General features: G+C 36.8%; 1 protein-coding gene and 1 long non-coding RNA gene across 7 annotated transcripts; one reads left to right on the top strand and one right to left on the bottom strand.

The window, feature by feature from the left end:
- The first annotated feature begins 12,798 nt into the window (after nucleotides 1–12,798).
- On the top strand, nucleotides 12,799–23,849 carry LOC121426231. Its single transcript, XM_041622454.1, has 2 exons — nucleotides 12,799–13,115; nucleotides 22,565–23,849. Exons 1-2 carry the CDS (start codon nucleotides 12,850–12,852, stop codon nucleotides 23,223–23,225), a joined length of 927 nt encoding a protein of 308 aa, XP_041478388.1. The 5' UTR covers nucleotides 12,799–12,849; the 3' UTR covers nucleotides 23,226–23,849.
- On the bottom strand, nucleotides 16,621–22,145 carry LOC121426232. 6 transcript variants are annotated; one of them, XR_005971580.1, is made up of 6 exons: nucleotides 22,049–22,145; nucleotides 20,238–20,281; nucleotides 19,965–20,067; nucleotides 19,269–19,406; nucleotides 18,842–18,954; nucleotides 16,621–17,623 (listed from the first exon to the last, which is right to left on the bottom strand). It is a non-coding gene; the product is annotated as an uncharacterized LOC121426232 (long non-coding RNA). The 6 variants fall into 6 exon arrangements; XR_005971581.1 differs by having other exon boundaries at nucleotides 19,965–20,064; XR_005971579.1 differs by having other exon boundaries at nucleotides 19,965–20,281.
- Nucleotides 23,850–24,200: the final 351 nt, after the last annotated feature.

The raw sequence follows: 24,200 nt of genomic DNA, 5'->3' as shown, positions 1-24,200 counted from the left end.
TAGCAGCTCTTTGATTAAAAGTAAGACATATTGCAATTAATTGTTATCATAAAGGATGAATGAAAGTGGAAAGGAAGATATTATGATAATCCTATCAAAATCGATTCTTTCTTAAGAATGTTAGAATACTTGTATCTGCATTGTGATGATACTAATAATAGGGTTAAATTAAGCACAAAATTCTGGAATTAATTGGTAATGATATCATTTACATCCAAAGACATTTCAACGTTATTTGACAACTGTGAGTAATGAGTATTGAACATATCTAAACAACAGAATTGTTTACCATTCGTTTCACATGAAAATAAGAAAAAAAGTATTGAGGTAAATTTGGGCAAACTGTGACTTAACCCTAAAAGACTGGGGGGGGGGCTGATTCAGCCCCCCCCCCTCCTCGACATTTTTTGCGAGAAGTCCGCCGCGCGAAATATTTTGACCTCGTCGCTCGCTGACTTTTTACTTTCAAGTCTCGCGCAACTTTTGAGACCAAAATTGTGACCCCCGGGTAAGCGGTTCCCAAATTACGCAACATTTTGTAAGTGCATGCAGACCCAAAAATTACAAAAAAAACGTGAATTTGTGTACAAATCCAATGCAAATAGTGTTTTTAGCCAAAATTCATAAATGTATCATTATTTGTCCTTTTAATGCTTAAAATCAATTAACTTTATCTTTTTTATGGTCAAAATAATGTCCCCGACAATTTTCATTGAAAAAACAATAAAAAACAAAAAGTCGAAAAAACAAAGAGATACATAAGAAATTTAGAAAACAATAGAATACATAAGAAAATGAATGTGATGTTGAATTCTTTTAAAATAAATTTGATCAGATGCCTATCTATAGTATGTGAAACAAAAATTAGCATTTCAGGGGCATCATTTTATTATATAGAGCAAACTATGATTTTACGCATAAATTAGCATAATTAATGAGACGAGATTTTTTTGCAGAATATGATGTTATAGTATTGTAGATAATGCCATGGGTACCAATTTTCGTCGCGATCGCGCCATCGACGGCCGAGATCATAAGGGCCCCCCCCCCCCCTGTTGCACCCACAAATGTAATAACGCCCACAAATGTAATAAAACTTTACCCACAAATGTAATAACGCCCACAAATGTAATAACACTTTACCCACAAATGTAATAATTTTTGATCGCCCACAAATGTAATAATGACTTTACCCACAAATGTAATAAATTTGAAGGGATTTTTGGCGAATCCGTTCTAAACTAAAATCCTATAGTAATGCGTTCATATAGCACAAAAGTGCAAAGTCTTTTTTTTCAGACCGGGTTAATAAAACATCAACATACAAGTCCAAAGTCTTTCTTCCAGACCCGGTTGTTTCAAAAATAATAATATCAATCCAAAGTCTTTTTTCCAGACCCGGTTATTTAAAAAATTGTGATATAAGTCCAAAGTCTTTTTTCCAGACCCGGTTGTTTCAAAAATTACAATATAAATCCAAAGTCTTTTTTCCAGACCCGGTTGTTTCAAGAATTTTAATAAGTCCAAAGTCTTTTTCCTGACCCAGTTATTTTAAAATTTATAATATAAGTCCAAACTAAGATAATGATAATGATATTCCTGTGGAAAAAATGGGAATCGAGCTTAGTCTTTTCTCCAGACCCAGTTAATTAAAACTGGTGGAATTAATGTCTTTGTTGTTGTTTCAACTCATACGGTGTATATTGTGAATATATGCACTAAGAGTAAATTGAGAGATCAAGCGTAGTCTTTTCTCCAGACCCGGTTACCTGTTATTTAAACATTATGAATAACAGTTTAACAGTATAAAGACCCCATAATCTTATTAATGCTGGATATAGCGTAGTTTTTCAGCCCGACCATTTTTTTCTTCAAAAAACCCGCTAATAGTAAGAATTTAAAAAAATCAAAGTCTAAGACCAAGCAAACCTTCAACCTAAGAACCTGTTTTAAAAGAGGTTTAGAGTGTTGTCTTTATTCCAGACCTAAAACAGTTACGAAAAGAAATCTTCTAACATAAGACCTTATATTCTTATTCTCGTGGAATAACACGAGTTTTAAAACATACTCTTTCCTCCAGACCCGGCTATTTAAAAAAAAGTAATTGAACAACTTCGAATCTAAGACCAAATTTCCAAAGTTTCACCCAGTAAAAATATGTCTTTTTTAAAAATAATACTACTTCCCCTACAAAACATTGTAATAATGCGTGGGTAAAGCAGACATCCTTTCTCCAGACTTGGTTACTATTTGAAAAATAAAATAGTTTTTACAAATATTCTAAAACGAATACCCAATAATCTAATTACTGTGGGACAACATGAAGACCGATTGTCGAAGATCGACTTTCCTCAAGACACAATTATTTCAGGAATAAAAAATCACTAAAACTCAACCCCCAACAACGAATCTAAGAACCAACAATCCTCCAAATTAAGACCATGCATGTAGAAAAGCACATGTTTAGAGCGTTGTCTTTATTCCAGACCCGGTGATTTAAAAATGATTTAAACAATCCTAAAAACAAAAGACCCATCTTCTTATTCTTGTGGAATAACACGAGTATTATGCTTAGTCTTTCGTCTGGACCCGGTTATTTAAAAGATAAAGAAATATTGAAAAAAATGACAGCTGAGACCAATCTTCAAAATTAAACCCACTTAAAATGCTTGGGCTTAGAGTGTTGTCTTTACCCCTCACCGACGTATATTATAACTTTTGAAACGACCGGGTCTGAAAAAAGACTTTGGACTTGCATTATAATTTTTGAATTAACCGGGTCTGGAAAAAGACTTTGGACGTATATTATAATTTTGAAACAACCGGGTCTGGTAAAAAGACTTTGGACGTATATCATAATTTTGAAAAACCGGGGTCTGGAAAAAGACTTGAACTTGTACTGTAATATTTCATTAACCGGGTCTGGAAAAAAGACTGAACTTTTGTGCTATATGAACGCATTACTATATAGATATTAGTTTAGAACGAATTCGCCAAAAATCACTTCATATTTATTACATTTGTAGGTAAAGTCATTATTACATTTGTGGGTAAAGTGCATTATTACATTTGTGGGTAAAGTGTTATTACATTTGTGGGTAAAGTGTTATTACATTTGTGGGCGATCAAAAATTATTACATTTGTGGGTAAAGTGTTATTACATTTGTGGACGTTATTACATTTGTGGGCGTTATTACATTTGTGGGCGATTATTACATTTGTGGGTGTAACACCCCCCCCCCCCCCCCGTCTTCTTAGGCGTCGAAATAGCCGAGTTTATTTAGGGTTAAGTCCTGGCGTTAGTTCTATTGTTCTTGTGTTAAGTTTCCAGATTGATATATCAGATGTGCCCTAAGGGACCTGGACATTACTGGCTGAATCAACGAAATACTAGAAAAAAAACTGTCTGATGGTCATGCCTCTTGTAGTCTGGATGACACTTCATCTCATCGCTGCACTCTTTCTTTCACATCATAACACCTCGAAAAAATATTATGTGTAAAAAAGTCACGTATTTTTTTTATTATTATTGACATGGCATCGACATAGTTTATATGGATACTAACTGTGTTTTATAACTCGGGTTTGTTAGCTATTTTCTATATTATCTCGAGTTCAGACTCTAATTTGCAGATTAATATTTTACCTTTTGTAGCATGTTTAGAGGCCACTGTAATATGGAGGCTTAGCAGTTTTGTCGCGTTGACATTAATCTTTAAAGGAATATATATTTTCATCTTGAATACTACCATGGATGAAAAGCAAGTTAAAGTTAGTTTGTGGTGCGTGCCGCGATCATTGTCCACAGTACTAACCAAATGCCTGGGTGAAATCGACGGGATGGAAGTCTATTTCGAACTGTTTTCTTACGCCGATACGGCGTCTAATGTGTTCGAATCGGTAGTGGGTCGTAGGCTCCCGTTTCAATACGATGGAAATGAGAAGGATTACGACAAGATGAGTGAGCTTTTCAACGCAATGTCAACCGGCAGGAGAATCATTAAAAGGAGAGCATCGTAAGTTTAGTTTCCAAGATCATTTCTATTTCTTCTCAACTAGTATACCCAGTTGTTGTGTGTCCGGACAGGTTGTGTGTACGGACGATCAATTTTAGAAAGTCATTTGGAAAAATTTACAAGCGAAGTTTCATCAATTTTTGTCTCACCTGCGAAGCAGAGTGAGACTATAGGCGCCGCTTTTCCGACGGCGTCGGCGGCGGCGTCAACATCAAATCTTAACCTGAGGTTAAGTTTTTGAAATGACATCATAACTTCAAAAGTATATGGACCTAGTTCATGAAACTTGGCCATAAGGTTAATCAAGTATTACTGAACATCCTATTAATATTTCATGTCACATGACCAAGGTCAAAGGTCATTTAGGGTCAATGAACTTAGACCATGTTGGAGGAATCAACATCGAAATCTTAACCTGAGGTTAAGTTATTGAAATGTCATCATAACTTAGAAAATATATGGACCTAGTTCATGAAACTTACACATCAGGTTATCAAGTATCACTGAACATCCTGCATGAGTTTCACGTCACATGACCAAGGTCAAAGGTCATTTAGGGTCAATGAACTTTGGCCGAATTGGGGATATCTGTTGAATTCCCATCATAACTTTAAAAGTTTATGAATCTGATTCATGAAACTTGGACATAATAGTAATCAAGCATCACTGAAAATTTTGTGCAAGTTTCAGGTCTCATGATTAAGGTCAAAGGTCATTTAGGGTCAATGAACTTTGGCCGAATCGGGGGTATCTGTTGAATTACCATCATAACTTTGAAAGTTTATTAGTCTTGTTCACTAAACTTGGACATATGAGTAATCAAATATCACTGAACATCCTGTGCGCGTTTCAGGTCACATGACCAAGGTCAAAGGTCAATGAACTTTGGCCGAATTGGGTGTATCTGTTGAATTACCATCAAAACTTTCAAAGTTTATGGATCTGATTCATGAAACTTGTACATAAGAGTAATCAAGTATCACTGAACATCCTGTGCGAGGTTCAGGTCACATGATCAAGGTCAAAGGTCATGTAAGGTCAATGGACTTTGGCCATGTTGAGGTTTTTTGTTGAATAACCATCATATCTCTGTAAGTTTATTGGTCTCGTTCATAAAAAGTGGACATAAGAGTAACCATGTATCACTGAACATCTTGTGCGAGTTAGAGTAGTATTCAAAGTCAGCACTGCTGCTATATTGAACCGCGTGATGCAGGTGAGACGGCCAGAGGCATTCCACTTGTTAGTAGAAAATGTCAGGAAATATTATAAAGAACAAAATATAAGATGATTCCTTCCATTGAATTCACATGTTTGGTGTAATCCTAAGACAAAAAAAAGAAGGCTTTAAAAATATAAAGTGTCCGGACACCCGACCCCCCATCCTATACATGAGCTCCAATAAGGTCGCCTACGAGATCTTTTCGCTCTATACCGTATAACTGTTTTCAATAAATTTCGATCTCTTCAAGGGGCGATGCTAAAAATTTAAACTAATTTTTTTGGGGGATCACGGTGGATTTGAGAAAATATTCAAAATAAATACCTTTTAATACCTTTTGAATTTTGCTTCGATAACTAATGTACAGATTTATTAATGCATTTCTTTTTTTTTAATTATTGAGAAAGGCTTAGCCCCATCAGAAGGCAAATACTGTTGTCCTTGTGGGGGCCCTGTATAATTAAAAAAAAAACATATATATGTGTGTGTGTGTGTGTATGTATATATATATATATATATATATATATATATATATATATATATATATATATATATATATATATATACATACATACATACATACATACATATATATATATATATATATACATATGTATATATATATATATATATATATACCATTGGAAGATACATAATCCTAACCATTAACAGATGGAAATTTCAGGTGTATAGATTGAGGAGGAGATTGGGTGGGAGAAAAATAATGAGAAAATGAGATAGAGTATGCGCCCATATAATATAGTTAATAGGTCTGGCGTTTCTTTGTTTTCAGGTTCCTCGACATCAAGCAAGATTTAGAGAATGCGTCAAGCAAGTATGTTGTCAATAAAGATATTGCTCACACCTATGCTCAAGAATATCTTCCCCGAGGTTTCAGATATGTGTTTCTAACTCGGGAACCTTCGAGAGTTTTCGCATCTTATCGGAAGAGCCGCATTCTTGCTGCGGCGCCATCAATTCCAGAAAGCCGCAGACCGGAGCACGCCATTGATGAGCGGTTGTTCGACATCATTCGTAATGATGTCGCATCGATACGCCCAAAGCGTTGGTACGAGAAGCAGCATGAACTTTGGAAATACGTCAGAGAGCACATCGAACCGAATCCTATTATCATTGACGCTTTCGACCTCGCCTCCGAACCTCGGAACATTTTGAGGGCTTTCTGTAATGATGTTGGATTTCCATACAGCGATGACCTTCTACAATGGACCCCCAGTCAAGAATTCCCAACGAACTTTGTGACACCATTAGAGAATATGTCTCAAGCTATGGGCCAGCATCTTTATGCCTCAGCTTTAAACAGTACAAGTTTTGTGGCGCCCCGTGAATCTGGGCCCATACCGCGTGATCAGCTCACAGATGACGTCATCCAATGCGTTGACCATTCAATGCCATTCTATCGTGACATGTATGAAAATAGATTGCGGCCTTCTTAAAATATAATATGATGAATCTGTCCGTGTCTGTTATGAAAGCAATAGGCCTACTTTTGTTTTGAAGATTCATGCATTGATTAAATAAAACATGAACCATGTTTTTAAATGATTGTTCAGAAGTTAAGTTCATGCACAAAATTATTTCATTTTTCATTGGAAAAATTGCATCTCCATCAGATTTCCACCTGTTTGCACATTCAAACTTCAATCTCAGGCACATTTCGGACAAGTTAATTGAATGTGATTAAAGATGAAAATGTTGGTTTGATGTTATTAAACGAAATATAAGGGGGTTGCCGGAGGGATAAATCCCTAAAAGAAAAGTAAGTGGATCAACTTTCTTTTTTTTAATTTCCTTGTCTCTTTTTTCTTAAGTCAATTTTGACATATTTTATATATTTCGTCTGATTCATTTGAGCCAAATTCACTTTCTAATTCTTCCCTTTTTTCCTCCTTCACTTTCATACATCCCCTTCTGTCATTTTATTCGAGATACTGTCAGAGGCGTCGATCATGGGGGGGGGGGGGGGGGGGGGGGGGCGATCGCCCCACCAATGAAAATATTAGGGGGGCAAACATATCATTTTGCCCCCCCCCAATAATTCCGGATATGGCAAAAAAAAAAGATTGTAATATTCAGCAAACGAGAATGAGATACACAACTCGTTCTTTATTTAAAATTGTGCTCAAAATGCCAGCTTTTCTGATTGGAGTATACAAATTTTCAGCTCGCGCTTCGCGCTCGCATCCTTTCTATAGCAAAAACCCATATTTTTCATGATTAAATAGGTGAATGCAAATGTCCCTCTTCACTTTAAAGCCTCAAAAGAACTGCTTCGATTTGCAATCATCTTTTCTTGGATATATATATTGTTTTTTTTTTTATAAAAAACTGTCATTTTTTTCAGATCGAAAAATCAAAATTTGCAGCTCGCGCTTCGCGCTCGCATCTATTCTTCTTTTAGATACCAATCTTAATCATTGGTACCAAAAATGCTTAGAATATCAAGCTTTCAGGTCATAATATAAAGAAATTTTAGCTCACTCTCGGCACTCGCACTATCTGTGTATTGAGATATGTATCCTCACTCCTCATGAGTTACTACAAACAGTTCTAAACAGGCACGCTAAAAAAAATCTGCTCGCGCTTTGCGCTCGCATTAATTTGTTGGTAAGATACGTGTCTGTGTCTCATGAGTCATATATAGGCCTATATATATATGCGTGTGTGTGTGTGTGTATGGGTGTGTGCGTTTGTGTGTGCGTGTGTATGTGTGGTGTCTTGTACGATCCAGCGCCTTTGGAACGTTAATGATTTTGCCCCCCCCCCCCCCATCTGAAAAATGGATCGACGCCCCTGGATATTGTTTTTCCATGAAGTAGGTGGTATTTCTAGTCTTATATTGTCCTCTGTTGTCTCTTTTTGTAACATTTTTTTTCCCAGTGCATATTATGTAAAGATAATTTAGGACACAATTGAAATTAAACTCTAGGATTACTGAGTTTTCAGTAGCATGGTAGGGCTCTGTAAACCGAAAGGGTACACTCTTTCTCAACATATTAGTGTGCAAACCCAATCAAAATATCATATTACAAAAATTCTTCAGAATGCACGCTTTAGGAAAAAAATACATTCTGGAACTTAACTCCATCTGTTTACCCCATACTTAACACAGTTTCTTGACAAATTCAAAGTGGTTGTAGTTCTAAAAGCATTTTTTAACTAAACGAATATGTGCATACTAATTATTCTTTGAGTTTTTTTTATAACACATCATTTTTGGCAGGGAAGAGTCATATGTGGATGTTCTACCTTGTAACTTCATAATCCTATTAACGCTGTTATCACCAATTCTCAGTAAAATTGAATGTGATGTGTAAAGATTTGCTTATACTTTAGCAGACCATGTAGATAACACAACACTAAATAAACTAACGTCATTAAAAATAAAATCATACCGAATATTTGACTAATTCTTGTAACGTATGGAAAATTGAACATTCGATGCTCTTACTGTAGGTAGAACGTGGCATATCATAGTGGACAAAATAATTTAAATGTTATGAATGGATTAAATGAATTCATTTAGCTGAGTTTATAATGAGACTACAGAGTATGCATCATCTTTACAAATTATAGTAAAATGCATTTTCTTAATTTTTTTTATTTGATGTTTTGTTTGAGGAGTGAAGAATTTAGATTCGTTGGATAGGAAGTTTTTAAACACTAATTCAGTCAACACGAAAATCCAACAGACCAACGAATCTATTGAGAGAGAAAAAAATCTCCTAATAAAACATGCAGAAAGTACGGATATGCTGTGTGGAGTTCAATAAAGAAGCACTCTAATGAACTAGAAAATGTATAAAGAAGGGTCACTAAATTGGTACCTGAAGTAAAGAAACTTACATACGAGCATTATACCCAGGGAACAATACAGCGTTGGACCGACGTTGGGATTTTTTTCCAACGTTGCCTCAACGTTGGCAGGCAACGAGGCATCAACGATAGAAGTGTACATGCAGTAACGTATACATCGTCCGACCAACGTTTTAAACGTTGGGCAAACTTGTCCAGCAACAATGTTCCAGATACAATGTTGTCTGAATCGTCAATTACGACGTTGCTTCAACGTTAGTGGGCAACGTTCAAGCATTGATGGATGTAGACGCACATACATCGTAAGTCCAACAAATTTTACAACGTTGTAACTTTCCTGTTGGCTCCAGTACTTGTTCTAGCCTTCACAAAAGAGATCATGGCAGGAGCTATTAGTGGTTCTGTCTGGTTTGCTTTCTTAATAGTGATCTTTAGGACGTTGCTCAGTTTTGATTTGCCTTTGCCTTGATTTGATGTGCCTGGGTGAACCCTCCTTTCCACATCTATGACAATTCTCGTTCTCGTTCTTGGCCCAGGTTGTGAGGAGAAGGAAGAACGTCGTAGGTTGCTTGTACCAAGAATTTAAGTGTGCCTGTTTCAATTTCCCATATGTTCTTCACGCTCCCATTGACACCAAGGTCCCTGCTGTACGAGGCCAACTGCTTTATCTATACATCGTTCGTGCTCTTTGTGGCGGATTTCGTCAGAAACCATCTTTCGCTTCATTTTCGTGCTTGCCTTAAGAAGTACTGGGTTGGATTCATGCCTTGCCTTGCTCTATTGGTTAGCGCAGGCCCAACCATATCATTGTGCCTCAGCAAATATTCCATTTCATCACATTCTTGCTGGGCATTCCATTTGCGTCCTGTGCTAATGTCTGGCACAGTCTCCTTAACAAACTGGTCATTTGAGTCCCTAATGGTTTAGTACATGTGAGCCTTTTCACTTTAAACTCCTGTGTAAGTGCACTCAGGAGTATAGCTTCAGCTTTGTGGAATGGCCATAGAAGCCTATGATCCTTGTGCATGGAGGGATGCCAAGCCACTTCCGGATGTGCACTGAGATTCTTTGCTCCATCCTCTCAACATGCTCATACATCATCAATGGCCACATGATTCTTGGGAAGAAACAAAACTTTAGGCACCATAACTTGAGTTTATTTAAGTGTTGGAAGGGTTCATCTCGTTTGGACCTCGTTTATCTGGTTCTTGTCAGATAGCTCCTTCTTCAGTTCTTGAACCAGTTCCCTAACCTCCTAATTGAGGCATCTGAAATCGATGGAATGGCCTCTCCATCAACGTTGTAGTCCTGCCATCTACCTTTCCTTTCTTCATGGTCAAACCCCTTGACTTCCTAGGTTTGAACTGCACCGGCTTATCAATTGATCTAGCCGCTCCAGAGCCTTATGTGCATCAGCTGTGCATGGAGTGAGTGAGGTAATGTCGTCCATGAAAGCTCGTATTGGTGGCAGATCGAGTCCAAGTTCGATCTCAACACATCTACAACTGGAAAATGCAGCTCTAGTTATGACTTCCAATTCCATGACAAATAGAATCAGGTAAATGGCATATCCTATGATGCCTACCTCGAGGTGCTTGTAGGCTGTTGTATATTCCTTGGTAGAAAATCTCATCTTAAAATCCAGGAAGTATCACTGTAGAAAATCAAGTTTCTCAGGAATGTAGAAAAAATCTAAGGTCGACCATATCATTGATTGTGGCAATGAACCGTATGCATTGGCCAAGTTCAGCCATAGGACTGATAGGTCCATCCTCCTTCTCTTTGCCTCTTTGGTCGTGTGCCATATCATTGCAGAGTGTTCAACACAGCCAGAAAATCCTGGACTTCCTGCCTTCTGAATAAGTGTGTCAACAAATCTATTCGCGAGAAGGCACTTGGAAAGACGCCCAGCAAGGATTCCCATCGTGATATTCCCGTCAATATCAAGAAGAGATATTGGACGGAATGATTTTATCCTCTCATCATTCTTTTCTTTAGGTAAATACACACCTTCAGCTTTATTCCATTAGTTTAGCACCACGTTATTTATCCACAGTACCCTCAACAGCCCCTACAATAGCCTCCTAATCCTCCTATTTAAATACTTTATATGGCACACCATATGTCCTTGAGATGAGCCAGCCGTTGCCTTCTTGACAAATCGTTCTACCTCAGATAGGCGTGAAAGGTCTGTATCAAAGTTTTCGCCTGGAGAAGTTGGACTACCAAGTTTTCCATTGAAGGGAGAGGTAGGTTCCTCCCTCTGTCAGAGTAGGTGTTTCTCAGGTGGTCTTGTAACTCCTCTCTAGTGGCCTTCAGCTCACCAGATTTTACAGGGGTGAAAAGAGCTTTGGTGAAGGCACAAGGATCTTCGTAGAATGTGTGTAGTTGATTAGCCCGTCCTTTCCTATTCCTTCTAAGCCTCTCAGCCTTGGACAGAGCTTTCAACCTCCTTCTCTGCTCATCTCTGAGGTCATCTAGAGATTTCATTTCAATGGTATTGTTTTTCTTTATTGCCACCTTCCAACGCCACTGCAGGGCTCGTACACTGTGTCGTATGTCATGGCTACCTTCTGCCATGTCTACTCAGTCTCGATGTATCCGCCTGTGGCTTCATACTTCTTCGGCATTTCCCTTCATGGATTTGACCAGTATCTTGTCAAGCTGTTCATCCATGGCTCCCCACATGTCCTTACTCGTTGAATTGGGCCACGTTTGCTCATGCTACTTGGGTTGTGGGACGTAGCGTCGGAATCGGTGGCTCTGTGGTTGTCATCCTGGCCACTATTTTCATGCGCCCAGCCAACTGCTCACTCCTAGGCTGCTCTCCTAGTGCAGCCTACCTTCGCCTTGTGAATTTTTAGACCCTTGGTGATGTTGAAATGTTTATTTCACGGTTGGGCGCAATGGGGCGAAGCATAGTCCTTATATTAGTATCATCTGGCCGTGTCAGTGATTCTTCCGTTCCCCCTCTCGGATCACTCTGGGAGTATCTTTGTCTACCAGAAATTGTAACAATATAGTGGGTGTCACGTAGGGCAGAGTTAGGGGTAGTCAAGTACCCCCCCCCGGAGCTGCCGGCAAAATCATGCAAGTTTATATCGCAGAAAAAGGAAGGATTTGGTTAAAAAAATGTATATATATCTTTTCGGAGAGCATTCTACTTTTACGTCTAAATTACACACGTTTTATAATCCATGCGTGTGCAATTTAGTGAATCCCATGTGTGCTTTGCATATTTTGGCGGCCATGTTGGATTTTGCCAATTAGTTTGCAGAAAATGATCAAGGTTACACGAGTGGCATCGTTCAGATTTAAAATCAGCACCCCTGAAGTGGCAAGAAACCATTAAAAAAATTACTGTGTGTGAGTATATATTTACATAGAGAGAGAGAGAGAGAGGTCATGCCTCTTCTAGCCTGAACAACTTCATTCCATCGTTCCACTTTTGCTTTGACACCATGACACACTCGAGACCACTCGAAGGGGGTCTCAGTAAGTTCAGAGTCCGACTGATATTTGCCAATCAAGTTGCTAAGTTTCTAGTATTGACATGGCATTGACATAATTTATATGGATGATAACTTTGTTTAATCTAACTCTGGTTTGTTAGCTTTAATCTTTATTATCACGAGTTCAGACTCTAAATTTGCAGATTAATATTTTACCTTTTAGCATGTTTAGAGGCCACTGTAATAGGGTGGCTCAGTAGTGATTTTTTCGCGTTGACATTAATCTTCAAGGGAAAATATATTTTCATCTTGTATACTACGATGGATGAAAAGCAAGTTAAAGTTAGTTTGTGGTGCGTGCCGCGATCATTGTCCACAGTACTAACCAAATGCCTGAGTGTCATCGACGAGACGGAGGTCTATTTCGAACTGTTTTCTCACGCCGATGCGGCATCTAATATGTTCAAGTCGATAGTGGGTCGTAGGCTCCCATCCCAGTTAGAAGGAAATGAAAAGGATTACGACCAGATGAGTGAGCTTTTCAATGCAATGTCAATTGGCAGGAAAATAATCCAAAGGAGAGCATCGTACGTTTCCTAGATCTTTTCTTTTTCTTCTAAGCTAGTGTTCACGAGCTCCGACTTCCAATAAGGTCGCCTCTGAGATCTTTTCGGTCTGTACCGTATATATAGTTTATCTGTTTTCAATAAACTCTGATCTCTTCAAGGGGCGATACTTGAAATTTTAACTAATTTTTTCGAACCACAATGGATTTGAGAATATATTCGAAATCAATACCTTTTGAATTTGCTTTGGTCACTGATGTACAGATTTATTTATTTATTTATTTAGAAAGGGTAGCCCCATCAGAATGCAAAGACCGTTGTACTTGTGGGGACCTGTATTACATCACTCTAAAAACTGAAATGTTAAATCCAACATTTTAAGTGTTAGATTTAACATTTAGCAAAGGTTGGAGGAGTGACAACCTTTTAAATGTTAATTCAACATTTCCAAAAATGTTACGAATCTAACATTTTTAAAGTGTTAGATGTAACATTAGGAAAATGTGTAAATACAATTTGTAAAATGTTGAAACAACATTCTAAAAATGTAATTTACTATTCGGAAAGGTTGCTTTCATGCGTTTTTAACTGAATGTTAATTTACCATTTTGGAAAATGTTACAAGTCTAACACTTTAAAGTCTTGAATATAACATTTGGAAAATGTTGAAAAATGATTTTTAATATGTTAAAATAACATTCCCACAAGTGTCATTTACCTTGCCAAGGGTTGCTTTGGTGTGCATTTATCACATGGTGACCTCCATTTCTGAAATTTTCAGAATGGTGTATTAACATGTGCAATTTGATGAAATTACATATTTGAATTGTGATTTGCCTTTTGCAAGGGTTGATAGGAGACTTTTTATACTTGGGATGGGAAATCGTACAAAAGGCAAAAATCAAACACTTTCAAAATGCAAACTTGACAATACATCTGACTAAAATGAAGAAACCTTTGGCTATAATGGAATAATTAAACTTGAAACATGCACAACTGGAATGATTGAGAAATAATGAAGTAACCTAAATGCACCAAGGCAATTGTAATTCATTTTCTTTATTGCAAAATCAGTTTGATAACACAGAAACAATTAACTTGCATAGATCAACTAGACTGTATTATCACTGAATTATATTTTAATTTGTAAGCAATTCACATACATAGTCAAATGAGGAACAATTTAACAATTGAATCTGTAATAGATGTCCAAATAATACAGCATATTATGTACAATATTATAAAACAATTGATTTGAATTATTCTAGACAAGTAAAATATATACATGTCTCTGGAAAAGCTAAAAAGGTTTTTTTTTTAACCCATACAGGTTTGCTTCCTGGATAACAATATAAAAATGTATGACATAAACATAATTACACACAATATAAACATAAAAACTGTGAAAGGAAAATTGTATTATAAATAGATGAGGATTATTTCTAAAACTGAATATACCATTTACAAGTTTATAAAAACAATTGGAGTTATTTACGTCTGATTCCAAATGTATTCAAACTCAGTTTTTGTAATAAATCACTGTTAACTTGTGTTTCAGTCTTTACAAATAATTATTATATACCGTTTCTGCATCTTGTTTAGAGGGCCTCTGAACAAATCTATATAGTGTATGCATTGTTATCTAACTTCGGTTCAAAGTATAAATGAAAATTGTTCCGAAATACTTTGGATATAGTAGCCTATCAAATGTAGACCAAGTTCTATTTTTAAAGTTTTCTTTACCAAAACCATGAAAACTATACAAATTCCACTAACATTCATGTTAACCTTTGACCAATACCACTGATTGAGTGTAAAGTATATTTGTTTCCTTTCTGAACCCTGTTACATAAAAATATGGTATCTCTGCAAACTATCTTAACTACCATAGCAACCATAGCCAATCAAATTAAAAAATAATTGATGGTAGTTACGATAGTTTTGAGAGATACCATATTTTTATGCAACGGGGCCCTGGTCTATCTGTCATTTTGCCACTGGGATTTCCTTGATGAGCTGATGCCCTGAAAGAGTTTTCTTACATTGAGCCAAAGATCTTTATACCATAATACAATGGATTGCCATAATACAATATATTGCCTTCAAACCATTCAGGTCCAAACAATTACCAGAAAAGCTGGGAACATGCTCCATTACATGTCAACACAAATACTACTCAAGTAAGGATCAATACATTTCACCTGAAAAAACTTTCTTAACTGCCATCATATAAATGCATTCAAACACTGTTAATTGAAGATAATTAACTTGCAGAGTGATTTAACAGATAACAAATTTAGTATCTGCCATCACATTAAATGCATTCAACACTGTTAATTGAACACATTAAATTTCAAAATTGCACATTAATCTAACAGATAACAAATTTAGTAACTGCCATCACATTAAATGCATTCAACACTGTTAATTGAACACATTACATTTCAAAATTGCAGAGTAATCTAACAGTTGAAAATATCCTTATAAATATGATTAACATTCAGATACTTTCTCCAAAACTCTAACACTGTTAACTTTTTACCCATGCTACCGATTGAGTGTATTTATCTCCCGTCTGGTATGTCATTTTGCCACTCAACCCTCTCCGGCCGGGAGGGGGGCTGTAGCCCTTAACCTCAACAAGCTCTCGCTATGTTTCATGGCTTTTTAAGTCTATGCATCTTTTGAGACCATTAGCAGCCAATCCCTGCCTAAACAATTCAAAAATAGCCATGCTATATATGTATAGGGTCAAATAAGCTAAAAAAGAAAGTATTTAACAACCCCAAAAAACCCAAAGTATTTCACAACTTGTTGTTACAGCTTTAGCCTTTCCACCCATTTTAGTGAATAGACGGAAGAATGTATGATGACTGCTTTTTGCTATATCTTTATTCAAATATGTACACTAAAAGATGAAGACACAATTACTTGGGCATGTACATCATCTAATCTATCATTACCTGCCCTTGATTACTGCAATAGTGAATATTTTGTAATGAAAATATGAGTGAAATAAAGATCCTTACTCCATGGTGTCTAGGACACTGTTTGCTAAAACACTATAACATCTTCATGTTTATGAAATATCCCTGATTACTGCTTGGTTGTTAAAGAAGGTATGTACATACCAAGAAAAAAAAGTAGTAAGTTCAATTAATTTGATTTATATTATCAGCTTGACATTGTCTATTTATTGGTGGGTACTATCATGAATGAAATCATACTTCAAGAGAGACCTAGGGTCGCACAATGCAGTTGTGATCTATTCCCTGGCTATGAACTGTGGGATCAGAAATATGGAAAATTGAAGTGGGCCCCCCCCCCCCCAACGATAGCAAGAACATTTATCACTGCTATCACAGATTACCTCCAAATCTAAGATACCTATTAGAAATCAAACTTCACCACCCTTCTGAATACCGAAACACCAGGATAATTGCACAATGCAGTCGTGAACACCTATTCCCGGATCGGGCTTTGTCAGAAGTGGGACACCCTCCCCTAAAATGAAGTTATCATTTCAATTAAACACCCCCCCCCCCATTCTTCCAAGGTTAGGAAAGTTATCCATTTCTGAAATGATCATAAATGTATGCAAAAGAGCAAGTGATTTGAGTATGAATCCTAATCAGACTGCTGAATTAATTTTTCCTTTTCTTTCAATTTTGGCACAAAGCACTTTTTGACACTCTGGACAAAAATGGTCACCGCTCGCTCAAGCAGCATTTGATAGAAGAGACTATAGAGTACCAAAAGCCATTAAAAAAAAATCATCTCCATATTTTGAAATGTGATTGTGAAAATTATTTTCAAAAGGGTTAATTTTTTTATATATATGCACTGTAAGAGATGTGTTCAAGGTAAATTTATTTAACATATACATTACTGACCAAGATTTTTTTCTTTTAAAAAATATGAGAATATCCTGGAATATTCGAGGATGAATAAACCCAAATTTATTCAACAGTGATCTTCCATTGATTATGGAATTGTGTACATTTAAAAAGTGAACATCCTCTATCAACTTAAGCAGGGAAGAATGTTCCAAGTGGGAACAGAAAAAAAAATATCAGCCAGCACTTCATGAATACAAATGATCTTTGATCCTACCATGTGACCTCCACACCCTTTTGAGTTAATTATGCTCGTTGAGGACAGGCAATACTGAAGTCAGTCATTTGTTTGCAGTCACTTCCAAGGCAGTGATGCTTGCCATCATTTCTCTGGCATGGGCTGGAACTGCTTCTTGTCCACTTATGCCGTAAACAAAGTTCTGTATGAATGCAAAAAATCCCCAGAAAAAATCCATAGACTTCATCTGCATAGTGGATGTTGAACAAGAATTGGACCTTAAACAGTTTGTCAACAGCCTCTGTGATGTCACCTTCGCAGGGGATAGCTAGATCATCCACAACAATGAAAAACTGAGATGAGTTGTTGTGATCTCCTATGCCCAAAAGGTATGGTTGTCTCCGCTTCTTGTCATTCATCTCTTCAGCCAGGTGGGATTCCACACTTGTACTGATCTAAAGGGGGATAATACAGGTAATATAAATGGAGACAAAAAGCAATTAGTCAAATGTGAAAGGCAAGAGCTCCTAGAAAATGCCAAAATCAGAAATCGAGATGCATTTCTGTATTACACACATTTCAATTTTTGCAGGAGGAAAAGAAAAAGACCCCGCCCCTTCATCCGAAACTGCTGCATACCTCTACTTTACAATTCATTTCCGAACAAAGCATCTTCACCTATCACTGGCACACAAAAATAGGGGGAAAATAAACATTATTTCCCCATCACTTTGCTATTATATTTGGAAGACCCTATTCAAATTTTCAGGCTTATGATGGCACCAAATCTGTTATCAATTTTGTTTTTATTTATGAAATTTATTGATTGATGTTGTCTTTAGGGAGACAGGTACATGTAAACATATTCTTTTTAATCCCCTCTACAGCATTCATTTTCAAGAATGTGGCGTACGTCACTGGGGGACTCCAATAATTGCTAGGAACCCCCCCCCCTTCCCCCAACATACAAGTAACTTTGGATCCTTCTCCTGTTAATGACGATTCCTAGAAAGTTTAGTTTAAATCTGCCCATTGTTTCTGAAGAATATAGAAATGTAACCCCCCCCCCCCTTTTGTAGGAACCTAAGGGGGCCATCCTACATAGTTATTCTTCAACAATAAAATATGGCTCAACTGTCATAATAAAACAGAATTATTTCTCTCCCTTTTTCCCTTGGGGGTACATGGTCCTTTCAAAAGACTGGGTCCCATACCATAAGAATGATTCTCACCACTTTGGGGTACAATCTGCACACTGGTTCTGAAGAAGATGAAAATGGAATTTACCCCCGCCCCCCCCCCCCCCCCCCCCTCCAAACTTCATTCATCTTTATGGGCCCATTCCCCAAGGTGGTTTACCTAGGTATTGTCACATATTCTTTATCTATAATGTATCTACACAAAACATATCTTGACTGTAATGCTTCTGGGGCTGGAGGATATTTTTTTCCCTTGGGAGCCCAATCCCTGCCCCCCCCCCCGGCCACATGACCAACCAGTTGTAGAGAAGATGAAAATGTAAAAGAAACATAATGACGACAGACAAGAATCGCAATAGCTCACTCGAGCCTTCAGCTCAGGTGAGCTAAAAAGGTGCTTAAATGTAAATTTTCCATTAGATTTCAATATTGTTTATAAAACCTTTTTGATTTATCAATTCAATGTAAACTTACTGGTCTAGTCACCAAAAAGTATCCCATGGAGTCTGCCAGTGAACTCTTCCTTCTTGCTGTTTGAGCTGGAACCATGTATATTGCCATGATGAATGAGAACAGTGCTATCTCGCCTTGCAAAATGATAGGGGGATATAAAGAAAAAGAAATGAACAACTAAATGCTAACAGATTGAAGAGTTTCAATGAGCTATTCAATACTTTGTAGGCATACCTTTTCATTATTTTAAGGAATCTAAACATCAAACAAAATATATGTACATTCTGAACTTTTCACTGCTTTGAGAAGAACTTTTTGCACAGTAACATACATGTAGATGTCATAACATGTCACATTGCAATGGAATAATATTTTGATAGTGCATTATCATAATAATGAGAAAGGGGTAGGGGAATTTGTTTTAAATGTGCAAATTGGAGCTACTTACTAGGTGAAAATCTTGACCATTTCCGCAAACACAATAGTTGTCAGAAGGCATCTGGTTTCTGTCGTTATCGTCGAGTTTGTGTTATACTATTTCTTTCCCACGGGGATGCCTTTGGATAATATCCTTCACATTGAAGCACTGGAAAGAAATACAAGACAAAATACAGCAAACATAGAAATATTAAGACAAAGTAAAGCAAACCTAGAAATGTAAAACCAGGATTTACCCAGTTTTGCATAGCAAAATGCTTATATTTTGAACCTGATAAACAAATTTCAGCTTGTGTCGCAATTTTGAACGTATAGAAATTTTATCAAAAACTTCACTTGAACGATTTTGTCAAAAATTGCGCCTAAGCACATCTTTAAAGGTAAATTGCATCCTGAAGACCACAAGATGTACAACGTAGTGAATGCAAAAAACAGCATTAGTCTACTCTTTTAAAATTCATAACATGGCCTAGCTTTATTTATTGTGGTCTTTTAGAGGATAGGGGAGGTTGTTCCAAGCTCTCACCCTTTATGTGTTTGTGTGTGTTCTGTGAATCGCCTTCTCTCCATTGGACTAGGTCTTATGCTTTAACTCCAGTACAAGGGTTTATTAACTAGTGACAAATCCCCCACATGATCCAATCATAATTTCAAGAAAAGTAGACACTTGTCAGTTTTGGCAACACTTTGATGGTAGGGCACATACCTTTGAAGATCCATTTTGTTATGCTGTCAGAATTGATCTCATGGGAGCTGCTAGTGGAAGCCACTTCTTACCCACCACTGACGTTCCCTCGTTGGGCATCCTCCTTGTTTACAAGACAAAATCAGTCCAGGGCCATCAAACAAAGCATGGCATGATGTACATGTAAGCGAGAAAAGAGTTTACAAACACCATAAAATATCATATGACACAAAAACATTTCAAATTCATGTCTCATATGTAGCTCCCTATGCAAGAACATGATCAAAGGCTCACCTTGTTAAGCTGGTACTTCAGCATTTGGATGGCCACACCAAGCCCTAGTACATGTATTAGAATTTAGATAAAACAAACAGAATAAAAAAAAAGAAATGTAGAAGTAGCATTTTTGTGAATCTTAAATAAATTTGCATATCTAGTGAATTTGATAATTCTGTGTAGAAGTTTGGAAGCTCCCCCCCCCCCAGCCCTATTCGATAAAACAGAATAAAAATCTGCTAAGGAATGTAGAAGTAGCATTTTTCGTTCGAAGTTCTCGTGCACTTTGAATGTGTCGTAGATTTGTACATCTACTTGTACTGAATTTGAGAAATCTGTTTGGATGCCCCCATTAAAATAAGCTCTATTAGAATTTAGATAAAACAGCATAACGTAGAAGTAGATTTTTTGTGAATATTCAATAAATTTGATTAAATTTGCATATCCAATCAATGTAGAAGCAGCATTGTTTATGAACTGTGAATAATCTTTCATAAATTTGCATATGTGTTTGAATCTGTGTAGAAGTTTGGATGCCCCCCCCCCCCCCACCAAGCCCTATTAGAATTTAGATAGAACAGGATAAAAATCTGAATTAGCATCTTTGTCAATCTTTAATAAATTTCCAGAAATTTGCATATCTAATGAATTTGAGAATTCTGTGTAGAACTAGAAGTTTGGTAGGCCCAAACAAGCCATTTCAAATAAAACATACAAGATCAAAATCAGCTGCAAAATAGAGAAGTAGCATTTACAGTATTTATGAAGAATTTTGCATAAATTTATATAATTAATGATCTAAATGAATGAGAGAATTCTGTGTAACTTCTTCATTTTGGGATTATACAATATCTCATTTGATATCATACCAGTTCCTTTAAAAGCACCTTTATCACCTAGATCTAGATAAATCAATTTTCATGCTGTTGCAAGCCTTTTTATGCATATTTTTCGTTAAATTACCAATTCATCTACTGCCAAATCGTCCACCCATCGCATGATCTAGTACCTTCATTTAGTCTAATGCCATTTTGTTCAACATTTCGTTTAACAACCATTTGGTCTAATAATCACTTTGTTTAATCACCAGGTTATCTATGACCAGTTGGTACCCATTTTCCTTTCATTCATTTTGTCTGATTAACAAGAGTCCAATTAGAGTTAGACCAACTGGTATAATGGACCAATTAGCCCAGATGAAATGGTAAGTTGTCGAATGGCAATTAGACCGTGTGGATATAGTGGACGAACTGACACTAGACCAAATGATAGTAGACGAGTTGGTAATTGGACGAATTGGCATCAAACCAATAAGTAATAAATAAACATAGATTAAGGATATTTCCCATTACATAGCCCCAGGATCCCCCATTCACTTTGCATATATTGGGGGTCCTAAACTAAAGTAAAGCTGTGCAGGTCCTTAAGCTGCGCACCCTGCAAAAATATGCACAATACGAAGAATTCAGAGGGCAAAATTTCTGCTGTGAATAGCAACCAGATTGCCATTTGTTTGCCAGAAAGAATGAGTCATTTTCCTTTCTTATGCGCTTAACCATCGCCAATGTATATACCATTTACCACAAGAAAGGATCACCAGTCGTTCTTAAAGTCGCTCTTAACTTACGAACAGCTTTATGAAACACCCACCTGCTAGTGCTACTGACAGTACATGCACATCATGTACCGCACACTAAGTAAGGCCCAGACAACATGCATGTCCGGTACGTATCTAAACCCCCCTCCCTAGACTTTCGGAACAAACACGTAATAATAAACAAGACTTTGATGAAAATATAAAACTGTTTCAAGTAAGAGGGGATACTTACCATTAAAATCGATGATTAAAGGCGATTGAAAAAGTCATGCGGCACACGATAACCTCGTCCTCGAGCCGAGCTAGGATTTCGACCGCGCATCGCACTTTTTATCAACCTACGGTCGAATCAGAATGCACTATGATTTACCATTCATGGTAATGTTGAAATACCATTTACGAATGTGTTATTCGATCGTTTCAAGACGTCCGGACCCACGACTGGTCACATTTTCTAACACTTAAAAGTGTAAAATAACACTTACTGAATCCAACACTTAGTAAATGTTAAAATTTAACATTTTAGTTTTTAGCGTGATAGAACAAAACAAAATACAGGCATATATATATGTACAATACAAATGGAAAATTTACAATCCTAACCATTAAGAGATTGAAATTTCAGTTTTAGAGATTAAGGAGAAAATTGAGTGGGAGAGAAATAAAGAGAAAATGAGATAGAGAGTCTGAGCCTATATACATTATAATTAACACATACATGATATAGCTCTCGTTTCTTTATTTTCAGGTTCCTCGACATCAAGCAAGATTTAGAGAATGCGTCAAGCAGGTATGTTGTCTGTAAAGATATGGCTTACACCTATGCTCAAGAATATCTTCCCCGAGGCTTCAGACATGTGTTTCTAACTCGGGAACCTTCGAGAGTTTTCGCATCTTACCGGAAGAGCATTCTGGCCGCGGCGCCATCGATCCCAGAGAGCCACCACCCGAAGCATGCCGCAGATGAGCGCGAGTTTGACATCATTCGTGATGATGTCGCATCGACACGCCCAAAGAGTTGGTACGAGAAGCAGCACGAACTTTGGAAGTACGTCAGAGAGCACATCGAACCTAACCCAATCATCATTGACGCTTTCGACCTCGCCTCCGAACCTCGGAATATTTTGAGGGCTTTCTGTAATGATGTTGGATTTCCATACAGCGATGACCTTCTACAATGGACCCCCAGTCAAGAATTCCCAACGAACTTTGTGACACCATTAGAGAATATGTCTCAAGCTGTGGGCCAGCAGCTGTATGCCACAGCTTTAAGCAGCACAAGTTTTGTGGCGCCCCGTGAATCTGGGCCCGTACCACGTGATCAACTCACCAATGACGTCATCGAATGTGTTGACCATTCAATGCCATTCTATCGTGAAATGTATGAAAATAGATTGCGGCCTTCTTAAATATATGATGAATCTGTCCGTGTCTATCATAAAAACAATAGGCCTACTTTTGTTTTTAAGATTCATGCATTGATTAAATAAAACAAAAAAAATTAAATGATCATTCATAAGTGAAGTTCAGCACAACATTATTTCATTTTTCATTGGAAATATTGGATTTGCATCAGAATTCCATTTGTCTTGTACATTCAAAATTAATCTCAATCAAATTTCGGACAAGTTTATTGATTGTGATTAAAGAGGACAATAAAGGTTTAATCTTATCAAACGAAATGTAGGGGGTTGCCGGGTGGATAACTTCCCTAACAGAAAAGGAAGAGGATCATTTTTTTTTCTTTGTCTCTTTTTTTTCTTAAATCAATTTTAACATACTTTGTATATTTCGTCTGATTCATTTGAGCCAAATCTAATTTCCAATTCTTTCCTTTTCCCCTATTTTATACTTCCATACGTCCTTATCTGTCATTATATTCGAGATATTGTTTTCCATGAAGTAGGGTGGTATTTCTCGTTTTATAATGTCCTCTGTTTTCTCTTTTAGTATCAAACTTTTATTTTCTCGGTGCATATTCTGTAAAGATATTTTAGGACATAATAGAAATTAAACTACAGGATTATACTCACTAGAGTAGAGCTCTGTTAAAACTGATAAAACTATAAAATTGCATTACTAAATAAACTAAAGTCATTAAAATAAATCATATACCGAATATTTGACTAATTCTTGTAATGTATGGAAAATTGAAAATTCGATGCTCTTATTTATTGTAGGTAGAACGTGGCAAATCATAGTGGAAACGATAATGCTAGTGTGAACTTTTTGAATGAATCGAATAAATTTATTTGGCTGAGCTTATAATTAGACTACAGATCATGCATCATCTTCACAAATTGTAGTAAAATGACTTTTCTGATAATTTGTATTTAATGTTTTGTGTAATGAGTGAAGAATGAAGATTCGTTGTAAAGGGATGT

This window comes from Lytechinus variegatus, chromosome 13, assembly GCF_018143015.1.
Source record: "Lytechinus variegatus isolate NC3 chromosome 13, Lvar_3.0, whole genome shotgun sequence".
NCBI lineage: Eukaryota > Metazoa > Echinodermata > Echinoidea > Temnopleuroida > Toxopneustidae > Lytechinus > Lytechinus variegatus.
This window is presented reverse-complemented; position numbering and strand designations above follow the sequence as displayed.

Excerpts from the sequence above, each read along its gene's own strand:
- LOC121426231 (XM_041622454.1), top strand. The coding sequence starts at position 12,850 with ATGGATGAAAAGCAAGTTAAAGTTAGTTTGTGGTGCGTGCCGCGATCA. Across the intron at positions 13,116-22,564 it reads ATAATCCAAAGGAGAGCATC|GTTCCTCGACATCAAGCAAG; the intron begins GTACGTTTCCTA and ends CTTTATTTTCAG.